Here is a 16,345-nt window from a genome sequence, read left to right as displayed (position 1 = left end):
ATCTTTGCTTGACATGTTTATGTCTAAACAATTTCTGTTTTTCATTAGTGTATCTCATTCATTGCTGCATTTGCTGTTATCAGTTATGTGGTACTAATTTATGAACTGTTTACTAACTACATGTTTTTAGTATACATATAGGCCTATAGTTTAGGTTGCTGCGATGGATAAATATTTATTCTCAATCAGTAAAAACTGACATGTGAAATCTATGAGTAAAAGTTATATTTCAGTCTGTACATATGCTGTCCATAAAAATGAAAAAAAAAAAGGCAAAAAAGAAAAAAAACTTAAAGACAGTTCCAGTATTATTCCACTGTGGACAAGATGAAAAATGGAGGATTAGAGATTGCGTAGGCAGACCAGCATATTCCCATTTTATGCCAGATACTGAGGTGAAATTTTGGGCTTATGAAGAAAATAATCTTAGGCCCTAAAYTGGCTCAAGCTCATCATAAAATTACAAAAGGCAAATAGAGGGTTTGGCAAGGCAGAGAGAGAGGATAGTTGCTGTTGTGTGTGGTGATAGGTAGCTTGTGTGATAGTAAGGAAAAGATGTCTCATTGTTTTKGAAATGTCTCCTTTCTTTTTACAGGGAAAGATGGTGATCTTCTTCTCCCCTCTCCCCTACTGCCTGCTTTCTCTTTAATATGCTGCTGATGGKTTTTTATGAGCTGTGTTTGTAGATTTATAGAGAAGGCATGCGGATGTAGGGCCTTTGTTGATGAAGATGCTGATTATTTTCATATATTTCAAATACGTATGGAAGAATATTTAAAGTGGAGGACACCAGTGCAAGGTTATTTGAATTACACTTTTGAATGGGAATGCATATATCAGCACAATATGTATTTTGATTGCAGCTGAGTGTAGTATTGCACAGTGCCATTAGTGACTTAGGTTTTGTAAGGACCTTCTATCTGCAAGTCTGTGGCCTGCCTTCTGCTCTGTAGCCTTCCATGCATGTTGCCACAGTAGGGTTTTTTCAGAGCCACTGGGCGTCATTTTTAACTTGTTCTCATGTGGATATTCTCGTGCATCTGCAAACCCTGATACTGTTGTGCTTGCAGGTTCTCAGTTGCCAGTGGTGTGAGAATTACCATTTCTCCCTTGCTTCTTCCCTTTGGTTGTAGCTTTTGGTTTACATTAGAGGATCCAATAACATGCCTGAAGCAAGTTAAACAACCAGCGAGCATGTAGCCGCAGCCCCTGACCAAAGTGCGCTCCAGTCAGCGCTAAGAGCATTGTAAGTGCGAACCACCGACAGGGAGTTTGAGTGGGTCCTAATGGCAAAACCATGCACTTGTACGGAAGAGGAGGAACAGCTGCTGTGCTGGAGAGGACACCCAGCAAGGGTACTCATTTTGGGGACCCTCCTGCCACTTATCTTCCTGGCTGGCTATCAGGGAGAGTATTCTCTTTCCTCTCTGCCTCTTCCCCTGCGGGTCTTCCATGCTTTGTTCCCGTTTCTCTCTCTCTCCTCTTTCCCCCCGCTGCCCAAAGTAACCTTCAATGYTGGTCAATATATGCCATGAGCTACAGACTCCACTACAAAATCATCCTGCAGGTGAACTTGTCTCGATGTCCTTTGCGCAAGAGTATTAGTACAGAAAGTCTTAGAAAACTGTTTTGTAAAAAAAAATTCCAAAATTTTGCTAAGTAATTCTGAGTTGAAGACCATACTTCATAAAGTTTTTTTCTGTCTGAATCATAGAGAATTAGGTGATTTGTAGTGGCTGTTGATTCTTTCTAATTCGTAAGTTTTCAGGGTCTCTTATTACTCTTTAACAGCTTTCTTTTATATAGATACAATTTTCATTTTTCCTTTTTTCAGTGTATTTTATATACTTACGTTAGTAGAACATTCAGTACCCAAAATTCAGTAGAATTCTGTAGTATTTTGCAGAATGTCTCTAAATGSTTGTGATAAATTCTTGTGGTCACRGAAAAAAGATAAGAAGAAAACTCTAGGATGTGAGACATCCTTTCTTTGTCCCATCATAATGTGTTGAGGTTGGCAGAGAAAGAAAGTTCGGAAATTCATCACTTCCTTTCCATCTCTTTATGCTTTTCAAAAACATACTGGCTCTCTGATAAAGACGATATTTGAATATACGCATTTCAATCTATGACTGCGTTCCTAGAAGAAGTGCTAAGGTAGACCAAGCTGTGTTGTTAACAGTTTGGCTGTTTGGGTTGAACAAGCTATTGAAAATACTTCAGCTGGTTTTTAAAACTGCATTGAGGAAGTTTCTTGCCACTTTCCTGAAGGATATATGATCAGGTAAGCAAGAAGTGGCTCTTCCTTTTTCAACTAGCAACTCAGGCTTAGCATTAGAGAGCAAGCCCCGCTAGCTTCCTGATCTTTTATAAGAAAAGAATAATAAGGCAGTTAGAATACTTCTATACAGGAAATAAGTCTCAATAATAACAATAATACAATTAAAACTGTAACACACTGGTTTCTGTCCCTTCTCTTAGAATTATGTTCGCCCTTCTATTGCTCCTCTGGGTCTTAAAGTGAGTAGCTTCAGACTACTTTGAAGAATAGCACAGTAAGTTGTCAGCCTCTGGAGTCCTCCTTTGGAAGGAATCTGATGTTGATAATGCTGGTTTCTTCTTCTTCCTCTCCAGGATCTGCTTGGGATCATTTTGTGTGTGCTCTAACACACTTTTACACCTATTTTTTTAATTAGTTTACAGCTCCATGTTACATCCAAAACGGACAAAATATCATGCTTTTTATGTGCATCTGTCTTGTATGTCTTGTTACCCCTAAAAACAGTTTTCTCAGGCTCCAGGTCTGCGTTTTTTTTTTTTAAGGTCTGTTAGTGAGCCGTGCGATCTCCAGTTCCAAGCCCATGGCCTATTTCTTACCATCCCATGCCTGTACTGCATACAGTATATGAAATGGAATAGTCCACAAGACTCAATTGCTGATCAGTGCTTCACAGGCTTTTATCAAGGCCTTCCCACTCCTCTTCCTTCCTGCCCCCCCCCCCCAAATCATCCCCCCAAAGGCTTGTTTTGATTGTTTCCGTATTCGTTTGCTGATTGTTAGCTCCTAAGGGTTCCTTACTGCGTGCTCTTCACAATGGCACAAATGCATTACGTTTTCCTTACAACTGCAGAGAATTAAAACCCTACTGGCAAGTATGTGTTTGAATTGAAAGTGACTCTTGTGGAGGCCTAACACATGTATGAGTGAGGCGACTGTGTATAGGAGCATTGGCATTACAGAGGATTCATTTTTAGTGAAGATGTCGTTTATATAAACACTACAGATTTAAAATTAACTTGATATCAGTTTTTGAAACATGCCTGAACCCTTGAGACTAGAATCTCAACTGCCTGCTTCTTGCTGAGTTCAGACCTCAAAACTGAAAAGCTATTCTGTAAAAATAGGTAACTGTGCATCACGCCCTGAGGGTCAACAGAAAAGATTCCAGCATTAAAAGTGTATCGTGAACTATTTTCTCAAAAGGAATAGGGTATATTCTCAACTAAGTATGTAATTTTTTGCCATTCGGTTCCCACTAGTGCAGATGGGAATTGCAAAGGCTAATACTTGCACATCAGGTTGACAGTGTACATTTGTATCACTTTGACCTAGAATATGATTTTATGAATTTACAGTGTTTTAAGCAGATAGTATGAGAATATGACTTTAGAATTTATTTTTAAAAAGAGAAAGAAAACAGAGCAGAGAAAATGGAAGGAGAAAAACATTGTAATCCAGAGGATAAGGAATTTTGTAGGGAGAAGGAAAGTAATAGGAAAGAGTATTTTTGTGCCTTAGAAACTGATTTAGAAAAAAGTTAATATTTAGAAGTTCTCTGAGTGAAAGAAGGTACATTGTTATAACTAAATTATTTGGATAGTCCTTAAGTCTTTTCTCTATTCTTATTGAGTAAAATTTCTTATTGAAGCTCCTGAGAAATCATTTTAGGTGTAGCTATGCATTAGTAGGTATTAGGGGAAAATCTTTACATCCTTCAACTGAGAAATTTTTAGTGGTGTTTAGACATTCAGGCTGACAAAGAATTTTACATCTCCTTTCCTCCCCACATCGTCTCCCCTGCGAAAGAGAAACACAGTRAAGCTGTACTTAGTTGGGATATCTTTCTGTTTGGAAAGGCACAAAGAGTAGATTTCTGATGCTGTGGGTTCGGTTTTAATGAAAGAATGCTATGCCTTTTTATCTATACAACTCTAGCAGATAAAAGAGGAGTCATTTTTTTATCCCCTGCTTCTCATTTGTTAACACCAAAGAATTTTCTATACAAAATAAATTAGTTTTTACATTTTTAATGATTTTTTATATAGAAAAGTAATGTGAAGAAGTAAGTTCGTGTTTTTTATAATTATGTTGAATTAATCAGAGTATCATATTCTTTCTCTGTATGTAAAGACCAAAATGAAAAGCTGACCCAAGAGAACAAAGACCTGCAGTTACACTGTCTGGAACATAAGCAACAACTAGAAGAACTGAAAAATCACATGAAGTTTTTCACCAAGGTGAACAGTATTTCTGTTTAGAAAATGACCAAAAAAACCCATTCTACGTTTTATACATAATGCAAGTATTTCTCTTAAAAGTAAAAGAATGCAGAAATAACAGTTTATTTATTCATGATACCAGGCAAAATGTCATGTCTAGTGAGAATGCAACTTGTTATTCTGAATGTCTCTCTCCATTATTCATTCACATCTGATAACACCTTTTCATTGAGTATTTCTGTTTCAGGAAAGTGATATTGATGTGGCAGAACTCAGARAAGCTCTCTTGCTTATAAAGGTAACTTGCAAAGAATTTATTTGCTGCTTTTTTTTTTTTTTTTTTCTTTCTCCAAGCTCTTTGTTGACCCTTACACGTTCTGTATACAATGCCCAGGATTTTCAAGGGACATATCATTTGTGCATATTTTGGTAGCTAATGCTTCAAGCTTGTACATGTGCATTTGTCATTTTTCAGTTACGGTGAAGCAGAAGAAAAAATTGCTAGGATGAAATTTACTTAAGGTTATGTACATATTTCATTATAACATCAAAAGTGAATTAAATCAGATTTGAAAGCATTTTCTATAAAAGTTGCTTTTTCTTAATTAAAGGAATTATCACTTCAACTTACTCCTCTACCTCCTTTCTATAACACTCATCTAAAGCAATATTTTGTTTAGTAATGCTGTAAGTTATCAGAGCATATTCTAAGCATGGAAGTGCTGAAAAGACAATAAACAGATACTTAGCAACTTTTCTCTGTTTATTARAGGAAAGATAAGGTGGAAAAGGTAAGGGGGGCTGTGTTTTTTCACGTAAGTTGTAATTCCATTGTTTACAGCAAATTTGAAAATGGAGTGGGGAGAAATTAATGAAAATAAAAGTTTGCATTAAATTTTCACTGTTCAGGGGACCTTTTTTTGTTTTCTTGAGGAAATGGATATTGTATGCAGAATTCTCTTTCTGTTACTTAACTGCAATAATAATTCCATAATGGTAATGAAAAAAGGAAAAGTAAAAACAGACTGATGTGGAAAAGTTATTACACCAAAATTAAACCCCAATTATTTGTGAAAGGAGTAGTGTAGTCTGCAGAGTAGTAATTCTGGTTTTGTCCATTCACTRAAAATGTAGTAGTGGTTATATAAAAGACAAATCTATAAGGATTTTGCATTTTCAGTGGATATAAGAGAATGATTGCTTTCAAGTGTCTCATACTTTTTAATTGGTTCCTGATGATCAATAGATTACACTCCTGAATGTAATCCTGACCATTATTGGTCTACCTCATTCCTAATTTTTGTACTTTGGCATACTCAAAATTTACAAAATTGACCTTACTTTCTTAGTTCCAGAATTCTATCCTGATGTTATATTTAACCATACACAAATGCATCCAATTATTTTGCAAAAGTTTGTTACAGTAATTTTTCAATTCGGTTCAGGTTCGAAAGCAGCAGAATAATGGAGACCTTACAATTTTTGAAAAAGTAGAAGATGGCATCCATAAAAATTTGGAACAGTCCATGCGGGAGCTTCAATTAATGCATGCAGAAACTGTGCAAGAACTTGAGAAGACGAGGAATATGTTAATAGTACAGCATAAAATTAACAAAGATTACCAGGTACTAACTTCTACTCATAGTGGAAAAATAGCTAGGTAGTAACATTTTAACATTGGTAGCACTGGAACTTATTTTCCCTTAGGAAAAGATGAAGTCATAAGTAAGATTTGGAAGTTGAACAACAAAGCTGGTCTGTTTTTTAGATAAGCTAACATAAGATTTGCTGTTGTTAAAAGTATTAATTAAAAAGTGAGATCCAAATGCCTACAAATTTAGTCTTTTGAGTCACCCTGATTGAAACCCTCAAATACTTGCCTTCTTCGGATTGTCTCTGAGCTCTTATCTGATCCTCACATGAAAAGTAATGAGTGTACTTATCAAATAAGCTTTCTTTTCCATTCTACTTTTACTCTTTTGTACTGGATTATTGCAGATCATATTTTAGATTTTCATAGAATTTGAGTTTAAAATGACAAAATCTTTGAATAAACCATTAGGAACATTCACCTGAAAGAATAGCTACTCCATGGTTCTTAAAAAAAAATAAAAAAAAATCCCCCATATCTTCTTGAAATTAGAACAGACTGCTGGGCTGTTGAACTGCTACTATTTTTGCATATGCTAAATGCTTTTTCTCAAATTTAACTGAGTTTTCTTATTTGTAGCCAAAAGCATGTATAAAGTCAATCCAGATAAGCCTCAAAATCTTTTTTTCATATGCAAAAATTTTTCAGACTGAAGTTGAAGTTGTGACACAAAAGATGGAAAGCCTACAGAAAGATTATGAGGTAAAACTGGAACAGTATGTCCACCTTCTTGATATTAGGGCTGCACGCATCAGAAAATTAGAAGGTAYTTTTGAAATATACTTTCCTCAAATTTTTATGTAGTTTATCTGTGTTATTGTAAATGTTAAGTTTCTCAGMTGAAACTTTTCTAAAACTGGCAAGAAAGTCATATCTTCATGGAAAATCTGTATGCTGTTGCATTGACTTAGTGTTCAAGTTATTAATCAAAATCGACATACTAGTTTATGCTGCAGGTATTCTTCAGTTAGGATAAAGCTAGGAAAACTTTATGATGTTTTTTAAAATACATTGTATATCTACGGTCAATCTCTTATTTTGCTATCCTACAATTACGTAATCATTTTGTGTTGCTAAAAATCCCTGAGTCATTGTATAATAAATATAGCTACAAAACATTTCAGTGTGATGAATTTAAAATGCCGTTTTAATGCGTTTGGTGTATAAATGGTGTGTGTGAGTCCTGAAGGATACCTTCCAAAGTCTAATGCGATAACAAGTTTAATATTTTGTCTCCAAATTGCATCCCCTGTACTACAGGATTGCATGATGATTTATGTCCTAATTCTGTAAGCATGTATTTTTCTTTCTTTCCCTGGCAAGTAATGTTATTTTGTATAGTTAAACTGTACAAAAATATACATATGCTAAGTTYCTGCTACATTTTAGCATAGTGATTCTTATTTTGATTTTTCTGTAATGCTTCTGCATTTTTGCTTTTTAAAACTCCCTTGTAGTTTGTTATAAATTTTTAGGAGCCTATGCCTTTTTTTATATGTATTGAGTCAGCTCTTCTCTGGAGATATTCTTGATTGTTGTCAATGTGCTAAATGAGCAGCAAATGTATTATTTTAAATATGCAAGCTTTTCTGGTAACCTCTTTAAAGAAGTAAAATTTTAAATATAATTGAATTACTCCTTTTTTCCCTCTCCACTCAGTCATTAATTATAAAAGATGTTAAAACAAGGAACTCATTTTGTAGCTCTGCTTTATTTGTTGCAGCTCAACTAAGAGATATTGCGTATGGTACTAAGCAGCACAAATTCAGATCAGAAATATTGCCAGATGATCCAGTGGATGAATTTGATGAAACTTTGCATTTAGAAAGAGGAGAAAATCTTTTTGAAATTCATATTAGCAAAGTGATCTTTTCTACTGAAGCTGTGCAAGCTTTTGGTGACCAGGAACCTGCAACTTTTTGTACTTACGCATTCTATGACTTCGAACTTCAGGCGACCCCAGTGGTGCGTGGGTTTATTGCGTCCTATGACTTCACTTCTCAATATCTTGTGCGGGTTGATGACTACTTCTTGCACTACATACAACAAAACAGTATGACACTTGAGGTTCATCATGCATACGGCACAGATTATGAAACAGCTGCTGCATGTCAACTGAAGTTCCATGAAATCTTGGAAAACAATGGCAGGATCTACAGCACAACAACTTTAGTTGGTAATTAACATATCAAACTATTCTATTTATTGCAGAATTGCAAATAGCAATAAAGTTATGTGTTTTTGGCCAATATTGAATGCATATATTAATACTTTGGAAGGAAAAAAATAGTTTATGCAATGTGATATTTCCTTTTAGATGTGCAGCATGTTTTCTTGACTCTGCTTACAGTTGTGGGAAAGCTTTGACAGGTAAAATATTGCCCACAATAGGGTTAGGACAAATGTGGTCTTAATACAGTGATACTACAGTAGGTAATGTAGTAGACTTGATGCTGGAAATGACATTAGAGAATCTTGTCTGGCAATTGCATGCTATTGTTTGTTTTGCATAGAGGTTACATACAAAGCGTTATTACACAGGTAAATAGTATTTTAATAAAAGAGGTAATACTGTCTTATTCAATAGAATTATACAAGAACTTGGAAAAAGTTGTTAGTAAAGCAGCATACTTGATTTCACTGTGGTACTATTCAATTCTTAGCACTTTTTTAATACGAGTACTGTAGAGAAGATTTTAAAATGATATGAGATTGACATTCTATTTCATTTTAATGAATTACTTACATGTAGTTAAGTGTTTTAGTAGTTTAATGAATGTTTCTTTTGTCCTGTAAGATTGGTATTGATAAAAGATTGCCTTGCCTACCTAATTGTGAAATACAAAATACAAGCTCTGAGTCACAAACTCACCTGTTGCACTTTATGGTATGTCTTACATTCCCATACTTATGGTTTGGCATGGATAAAACATAATCCAAGAAGTTAGCCTGGGCAAGACTTGCTCTTTTATTTGAGCAAAACAGTGGATAAAATTATACTTCTACTGAAGTCAAGAGCATTATCGTGTAATTGTTTTAAATGAAACCAGAATTTCACTTAATGTGTGAGTTATTTTTTTTTCATATGTAATTACTTAGTTTGGCAGACTGTGTTTTGAAAGCAAAAACATTTGTGTGTTAGAAGATTGTCAAACATCAGTGCCTCATGCCTGGCCCTTGTGTCATGATTATATCACCTCATACTTTATCAGTAAATAAAGAAGAAATCATTACAGTAGCTGGCTGTAATAGGTCAGAAGTGATAGGTCAGAAGTCTAAATATAATAGTAAAACATTAAAAAGGTATGAATGTTATGCTTTACTGATAAAACTATCTCATATAGAAGCTTAATTTATAGAGGGATTTGGGTTGCTGTTTGTTTGTTTTTAATTTAGTTCATTCTAAAACAATTTTAAAATATTTTAGATGAGGTTTTTTCTAAAAGACTCATTTTTTTTTATGCTGCTTGCTTTTTCTACTAGAAGTATTTTGCCATATCAGTGTATATAGAGGCCTCTGTCTACTTCTGTCAGAATGTCAAAAATATGGTTACAGAGTTACAAAGTGATATTTTAGTCAGTGGTTAAAACTGCCTACCACTCTAGGGCATTTTCAGCAGCTGGCAYACCAAACTTTCCTAAGCTTTGTTTTCCTTAGAGAGATTAAAATAATGAACTTTATTTGACTCTATAGCATGGATAATAAATGTTGCAGATAACAAAATGAAACAATTTTCATCTTTTGTTTTTTAGACCTTGTAGAGCCAGCAAAGTTGTTCCTGATTCTGACATAAACTAAACATGTCAAGTCACCAAAACTGTCATGGTGCATAGTCACAAGATTGATTAATACTTAAATTGTGGCATTTCCTAGCTTTTCTGTTTTACTTAAGTACTTTAACATTAAAAATAAAATTAATATAATCATAAATGTATTTATTGCTTAGGAATCAAAGGAAACATCCAAAATTATGGCACKGTAGAGTACTGGATCAGATTACGAGTTCCGATGGATCAAGCTATTAGACTCTACAAAGAAAGGTCAAAAGCTCTGGGGTATATAACATCCAATTTCAGAGAACATGAGCAGTCAACCCAGGTATGTTTGGTGTTGTTCTTAATAATTTTGATGGAATAAACTATTCAAAATTACTTTTTCAGTTCAAATACTTTACTTCAACTCTTTATATAGTCAAGATTAAAGAGCTTAAAGTTTCTTGAATGGAAAAATATAAGTTGAATGACATTTTTATCATGTAAAGAGTTCATGAACCAGCTGAATCATAGCTTTGCTAAAGAGACTAAGTCTTAAATCAGTTATTAATTTTTACTGAAATGGTCAATAACTTTGTGGCCTGAAAATTTGAAATAATTATGTGATTGGTATATATAATTTACTTAACCTCTTAGCCTCAGATTTTGTTAACACTTTATTGCAATACACAGGAAGTTAAGCCAACTCAGTGTCAGATTGCTGGTACAGATTGAGTCATTTTTAAGAAAGGTTTCAAAATGTTTGAAGTTTGGGTGTGAAGGTCATATTATTTCACTTTTCCTTTTCTTAGATGGAGATGGAATTCTGTTGCTATAACTCACTGTACAATCATGCTTTAACCAGGTCACAGACAGAAAAAGTAGAGAATTTCAGATATCTTGAATAATTGCCTTTAGGAAATTAAAACAACCAATCTTAACTGTATAAATTCAAGTGCTGCAGACCTTCTAACATGCCATTTTGTTACTTATTCCAGCCTAAATAACTGTAAACTTGAAGTAACGTTAATGTTTTATCTTAGTCYACGGTATAAGCTTGTATTATACCAGAATTTCAATTTGTAGTATAATGTAATCTGAGAAGTATATTTGGTATATGAATTCTATTATAGGTCAATGCAGGTATTTTCAGAGTAACTTAGTGGTTGATAATATTGTAACATTTATTTTAAATCTGCTTTTAAAAGAATCAAAAGTGATTTTTAACTAAGTAGTAAATTCTGATAGTTGATAAATGCCAAAGTTGAAATGTAAGGCATGTGGAAGAAAGAATTTTATTGTAATTATTGTAAAATTCCAGGTTCAAATATAATAGATAAAATATACTGATTACATAGGAGGAAATAAAGTCAGAAAAATGGGAGAAATTAAAGACAGCTTCTACAGCACTGAAACGCTGCAGTTTTCAGAAATATTTCATGGCAGAAACTGAAAGTCATATATCTGTGGTACAGATGGTTATGTTATGTTAAAAGTCCCATCTATCTGCAGCTGCAAAAGTAGCTTCAGTTGTGTGTTCCAAAATTAAAGCTTTCCCTGGTTAAATATATAAAAACTTTCTGTCCTGTATAGTTGCAGAAATTGTGCTAACGTGAACTGTGTGCAAACTGCTATAATGAATTTGTTCCGGTTCTGTGCATAGCTTGAAATGTAGACTTGAGATTGCATGTGAAGTAGTTAATCTTAAGCCCATATTTGACTTTCTCATTAAACTCATTTCAGTTTGGATTATTTAATCAAAATATTTAATGTTTTATCATACAAAATCAAATTGATGCACCTTTGCTCAGATACCAAMAGACAGCTGCTAGAATCCTGGCAGGATAATTTTGTACAATGAATGAAAATACCTGTGCCATATTGTAATAAAAAAAGTAGAGGCTTTGGATAGCAATATAAAGATAGCTATGTTATATATTTTCTTGTTACTCTTCCATTTTTATTAAAATTAATTTCTTGGTGTGCTGTCTTTGGGTTCTACGCTATGTACAGGCCCCGATGATAGGTAATTGATAAAACTTTTGAAATCATTGTGTTTGTTATCTGCCTTAAGCAGTTATTATTACTATTTATATGCTGATTTCTGCTTTTCGAATTTGTGTACGTAAAGGTTTTAGAAACAGAAAATACTGAGGCAAATTAATTTGTGGTACAATTTAATTATTGAAAAACACACATATAAAAGGCGCTGCAGTTATTAAAAAAAAAAAAAAAAAAGGAAAAGTCTTCACACAGAATAACTGTCAAGATCAGAATCCTTAATTTGAAAGTGGTACTAGATGTGAATCACTCTTGAAACAGTGATCTTCACTTCATTTTGTAGGTAATCAGGTGACAAGTGGATGATAAAGTTTTAGGAAAATAAAGCAAATAATCACAAACTGGAAAGGATTAACCACTTATTTCTTTATGCCTGCAATCAAAGAGAGATGTAGCTGAATTTATAGAACAAGTAACATTTTGACATAAGAAGTTAAATGGTGGTTGGAGTGTCATTCAAGCAATCGGTTATTTTTCTATTTATATAGTTCTTAGAGTGCAGCAACAGAAGAATTCTAATGTTTTTAATTTAAATTCTTTTTTCATTTAAAGCAGCAGATACACAGAACTGCCCAAGTCAGCACTTCAACAGATGGCAATTTAAATGAACTCCACATTACAATAAAATGTTGTAACAGTCTGCAGACCAGGAAAAGACATCTTCAGCCAAATCCTTATGTTGTCTACAAGTTCTTTGATTTTGCAGACCACGATACTCCCATCATTCCTAGCAGCAACAACCCACAAATAGATGACCATATGTGTTTTCAGGTGCCAATGAATGCAGATTTAGACCGATACCTAAAATCAGAATCTTTAGCTTTTTATGTATTTGATGATGGTGAACCTGAAGAAGGTGGTTATTTAGGAAAAGCCAATGTACCTCTAATTTCTTTAGCACATGACAGATGCATCTCCGGTAAGAATTTGAGCTTTTTAAGAATAACAAAATCTTTACCTCCTGTTTCCATATCTCTTTATATCTCTTCAAGAACCAAAACAAAGAAAATCCCTTATCCCTTGTAGACAGTTCTAGTTTGACAGAGTTTTAAACTCTAGTGAAATCCTGAAAAGAGTTTTGGCATTGTAGTGTTACTTAAGTCATGGCTAATGAAATGTCTGTGTCAGAACTTGAAACTGATTTGTTAGTGTAATGAGTAACCTTCAAACATTAGAGAAAGAGAAGAGCTTCAACTATCTCTTCTGGCCGCTAAGACAGGACTGACAGAACATTCCAAGATTGTTGCCCCTTTTTCCTCTTTCTATGAAGAGCAGCCCTGCCTTCAGTGCATGGACTGCTCCCCACAAGTTGGTGTCATTTGCCAGCTTGCTACAGTTATTTATATTAAAACTGTTTAATAATTATTTTTGTGTCCGCTATGAGATATGGATACGATTTATTTAAAAATAGGATTCTATAATGATCTCATGTAAATGGATAAAAGGGAAACATTTCCATGTGAATTTAAGGTATTTCTTCTCTGATAAATCTTTAGAAACTTACAGATATTTAAAACTTGTTTAATTTTTTTTTAGCAAAAGTGACTTACTATAAAAAAGAAAATGTTTTGGTTAAGATAGATATTGCAAGATGTCAGTAAAGATCAATAGTATAGTATTGGACTGAGAAACTAGCATGATATCTTGAAAGAACACAATAATCTAGTGAGTTGTACATGTTAACTGTGACTTTCCTTCTAAATCCTACATTTCTGAATATGCTCTGTCATATTTGGAACTACAAAAGATAATATTTTGACATGATATGGCTTCTAAAATTACAGTTATTAAATCATTTAATTCTTGACTCACATTCTGATTTGTATTGCATTTTATTGTATATATATGAAACAAGAGATTTAGATAAGACTTGCATTTTGCTTTCAGGTGCTTTCGAACTAACAGATTCTGAAAGACGTGCTACTGGTACCATCAGAGTTGAGTTAAAATGGAAATTTGCTTATTTACCACCAAGTGGATCAGCATTGGCTGCAGACTTAGTAAATTACGTTCAAAATGAGAAATCAATGGCAACTAAATTGCTGGAAGAGGAAGAATCACAGGCTCCAGCCCTGTCTCCTTCTTTTACTTCATCAGTGTCAGTAAGTAATTTAACAAACTCACAGAAGTTGAGATACAAAAGACCTATTACATCAGATTATTTAGTTCTTCCCTGATGACTAGAATTACTGTAAAATAATGCTTGGTACATATACTTCATATAACCACCATCTTGAATTTCCTTTCGGAAGTGAAATTTTTGCTGTGTCCATAATTTTCAAAGGTCTTCTGTAATGGTAGGTAACTGGTTAGCAAAAGGGCAGTGGGAGAAGAGAAATAATAAACATTAAGCATCTTCCTTATGTAATTAATGCTTATTAATTCTGTTTTCAATACAGTTGTCCTCTTTAAAATGAAGTAATAGTATGTTTGTGTAACTTTAGGTCTGAGGCTGAAATTTGCAACAGTCATAAACTCAGCTACCTGTTATTTCTGTGGTCTATTAGAAACTCAGCCAGAACTTGGTCAGTAGGGATGACTTTGGGCCAAAAGAATTCTCAAGCAGCTAGACCCAAGCCATATGTAGACTCTTAAATGTGTCTGCACACCACTGCTTGTTATTTTGTTGCCTGGAGCATGGTGCTAAGATATCCAAATTAACTTCTTAAAATCACTCATAAACAAACTCATAAATAAAAAGTAGAGCAAGGATATTATTGTGCATAAAAATCAATGGAAGTGAAGGAGAATTTCTACCTTCATCAAAAGAGTAAAATATGAAAAGCAATAAGCCACTTCTTGTTTATTTTTTCTCTTTTGTATTGGAACATCAAGACAAATATTTCTAAGCCGTTTTGTTAATTTTGCAACTTTTAAAAGTCTCTTACTGTTTCTATATCACCATTTCCCAACAGGATGATGGGGGTAGTGTCAAAAATATGGTAAGCCTACAGAGCAAGAAAACAAATTAAGCATTCCATTAATAACAATAATAAATCATTCTACCAAATATGTGATGATATTTGATTTCAATCCTGCACTTATTTTTCACCTAGAACTCGCATTGTATAGCCATGGTTGCTGTAGTCTTACACCCATTTGTGGCTTTGTTCTGAAAAGTATCTCCATTTTTGCATGGCTGCCGATTTAAACCAAATCTGCATAATCTTGCCTGTTTCGAATTGACGGTATCTAAGTTAGTATAATTACATTTGGCTACAAGAAAAATTAGGGTCCCTCACAATTTATGGTAAAATAGGGTGATTAGAATATAGAAGTAAATGGTCTTCAACTCTATTTGTGTATTATAGATACCAACACCTAAACCAAGGCAGCGTGCAGCTCAAGCAGACAAGAAGGTATCTTTCCTGGATATCAGTTCAGTACACAGGACAGTAAGTTTTAAGTATTTTGCTCATGCATATTGAAGCAAGAAAGACTGTTTTGTCATACTGTGGACAACGTGCAACTATTAGTGAACACTCCATAATCTATCAACAAAAGACTCGAATGTCTCGGGCAAYGAATGATAGCATGGTACTGCATATAGTTTGGGGAGCACAGCGCAGGGATGTCTCTGTGACTCCCTTAGAATTGCTTGCTGTCCAGCACAGTTTACTAGCTTCAGCTTTCATGGACATAAGGCTGCTTCCAGTAGGGCCAATTAACTATCTCTGCATTGTGTTACCTGTCTTCCTGGGTTATTAATTAAAATGTATTTGTATTGTGTGCCACCTGCACAGACCTCTCAATGGCTTCACAGAAACCAGCTTGATCCACACAGATCTTAAATGTAGTGGCAACGAGATACACAATTTGACACAGTTCACAGTCCACAAGGGTTATCAGCTGATATTACACACACTGTAAAAACAGTTATAGTACTTCTAGACTTGGGCTACATTATCATGTGTACATCCTTCTAGACTCTAGACAGCTCTGCATGGAACTAACTCTGAAACTTCCGTATGGTGTAAGTTTTTTTTGATCTTACATAAACTGATAAGAATAGACTGTATTTACTCTTTTAATTAARTCCAGTAAATAAAGGTGGATATCTTAACACCTGATTGTCAGGAGCTATTAGTTATGAGTATTATTATTAGTTAATAATATTGTGTAACATTAGTTAAGTAAAAACTAGCTGTGATCTTTTTTCTCCCATTTTTTCCATTTGTAAATGCCTTGTTTAGATTTCTTTTTTGAAATGTGACATCGACTTTCACTCCATGGCTCCTTCTGCTTTTGCCGAGTTTACCATGACTAGAACTTTGTTTTGAACTGCACAGCATGGACTGTAAATAGGAATAAAATTGATCTCTTGTAATTTTTATTTTTTAAAAAAGTAAAATATCAGTGAAATCAAATCTTTAGAAAGGT

At 34.0% G+C, this 16,345-nt stretch overlaps 1 protein-coding gene across 8 annotated transcripts in view; it reads left to right on the top strand.

Moving 5' to 3' along the window:
* The window catches only part of RPGRIP1L (RPGRIP1 like), an 82,558-nt gene that overhangs the window by 32,081 nt on the left and 34,132 nt on the right, over positions 1-16,345 (top strand). For 7 of the 8 annotated variants that reach the window (XM_085303861.1, XM_085303863.1, XM_085303862.1 and 4 more), the window contains 9 exons: positions 4,412-4,518; positions 4,748-4,798; positions 5,946-6,125; positions 6,800-6,917; positions 7,875-8,327; positions 10,099-10,250; positions 12,518-12,884; positions 13,853-14,067; positions 15,277-15,360. In XM_085303861.1, coding sequence (XP_085159987.1) covers positions 4,412-4,518; positions 4,748-4,798; positions 5,946-6,125; positions 6,800-6,917; positions 7,875-8,327; positions 10,099-10,250; positions 12,518-12,884; positions 13,853-14,067; positions 15,277-15,360 — 1,727 coding nt within the window. The remainder of the gene's footprint in view (positions 1-4,411; positions 4,519-4,747; positions 4,799-5,945; positions 6,126-6,799; positions 6,918-7,874; positions 8,328-10,098; positions 10,251-12,517; positions 12,885-13,852; positions 14,068-15,276; positions 15,361-16,345) is intronic. The other variant, XM_085303864.1, reaches the window with a different exon arrangement.

Source organism: Rhea americana, unplaced genomic scaffold (genome assembly GCF_003343005.1).
Source record: "Rhea americana isolate MKP2758 unplaced genomic scaffold, rheAme1 scaffold_20, whole genome shotgun sequence".
Classification (NCBI taxonomy): Eukaryota; Metazoa; Chordata; class Aves; order Rheiformes; family Rheidae; genus Rhea; species Rhea americana.
The sequence above is the reverse complement of the archived record's forward strand: the minus strand, read 5'-3'. Positions and strand labels throughout refer to the sequence as shown.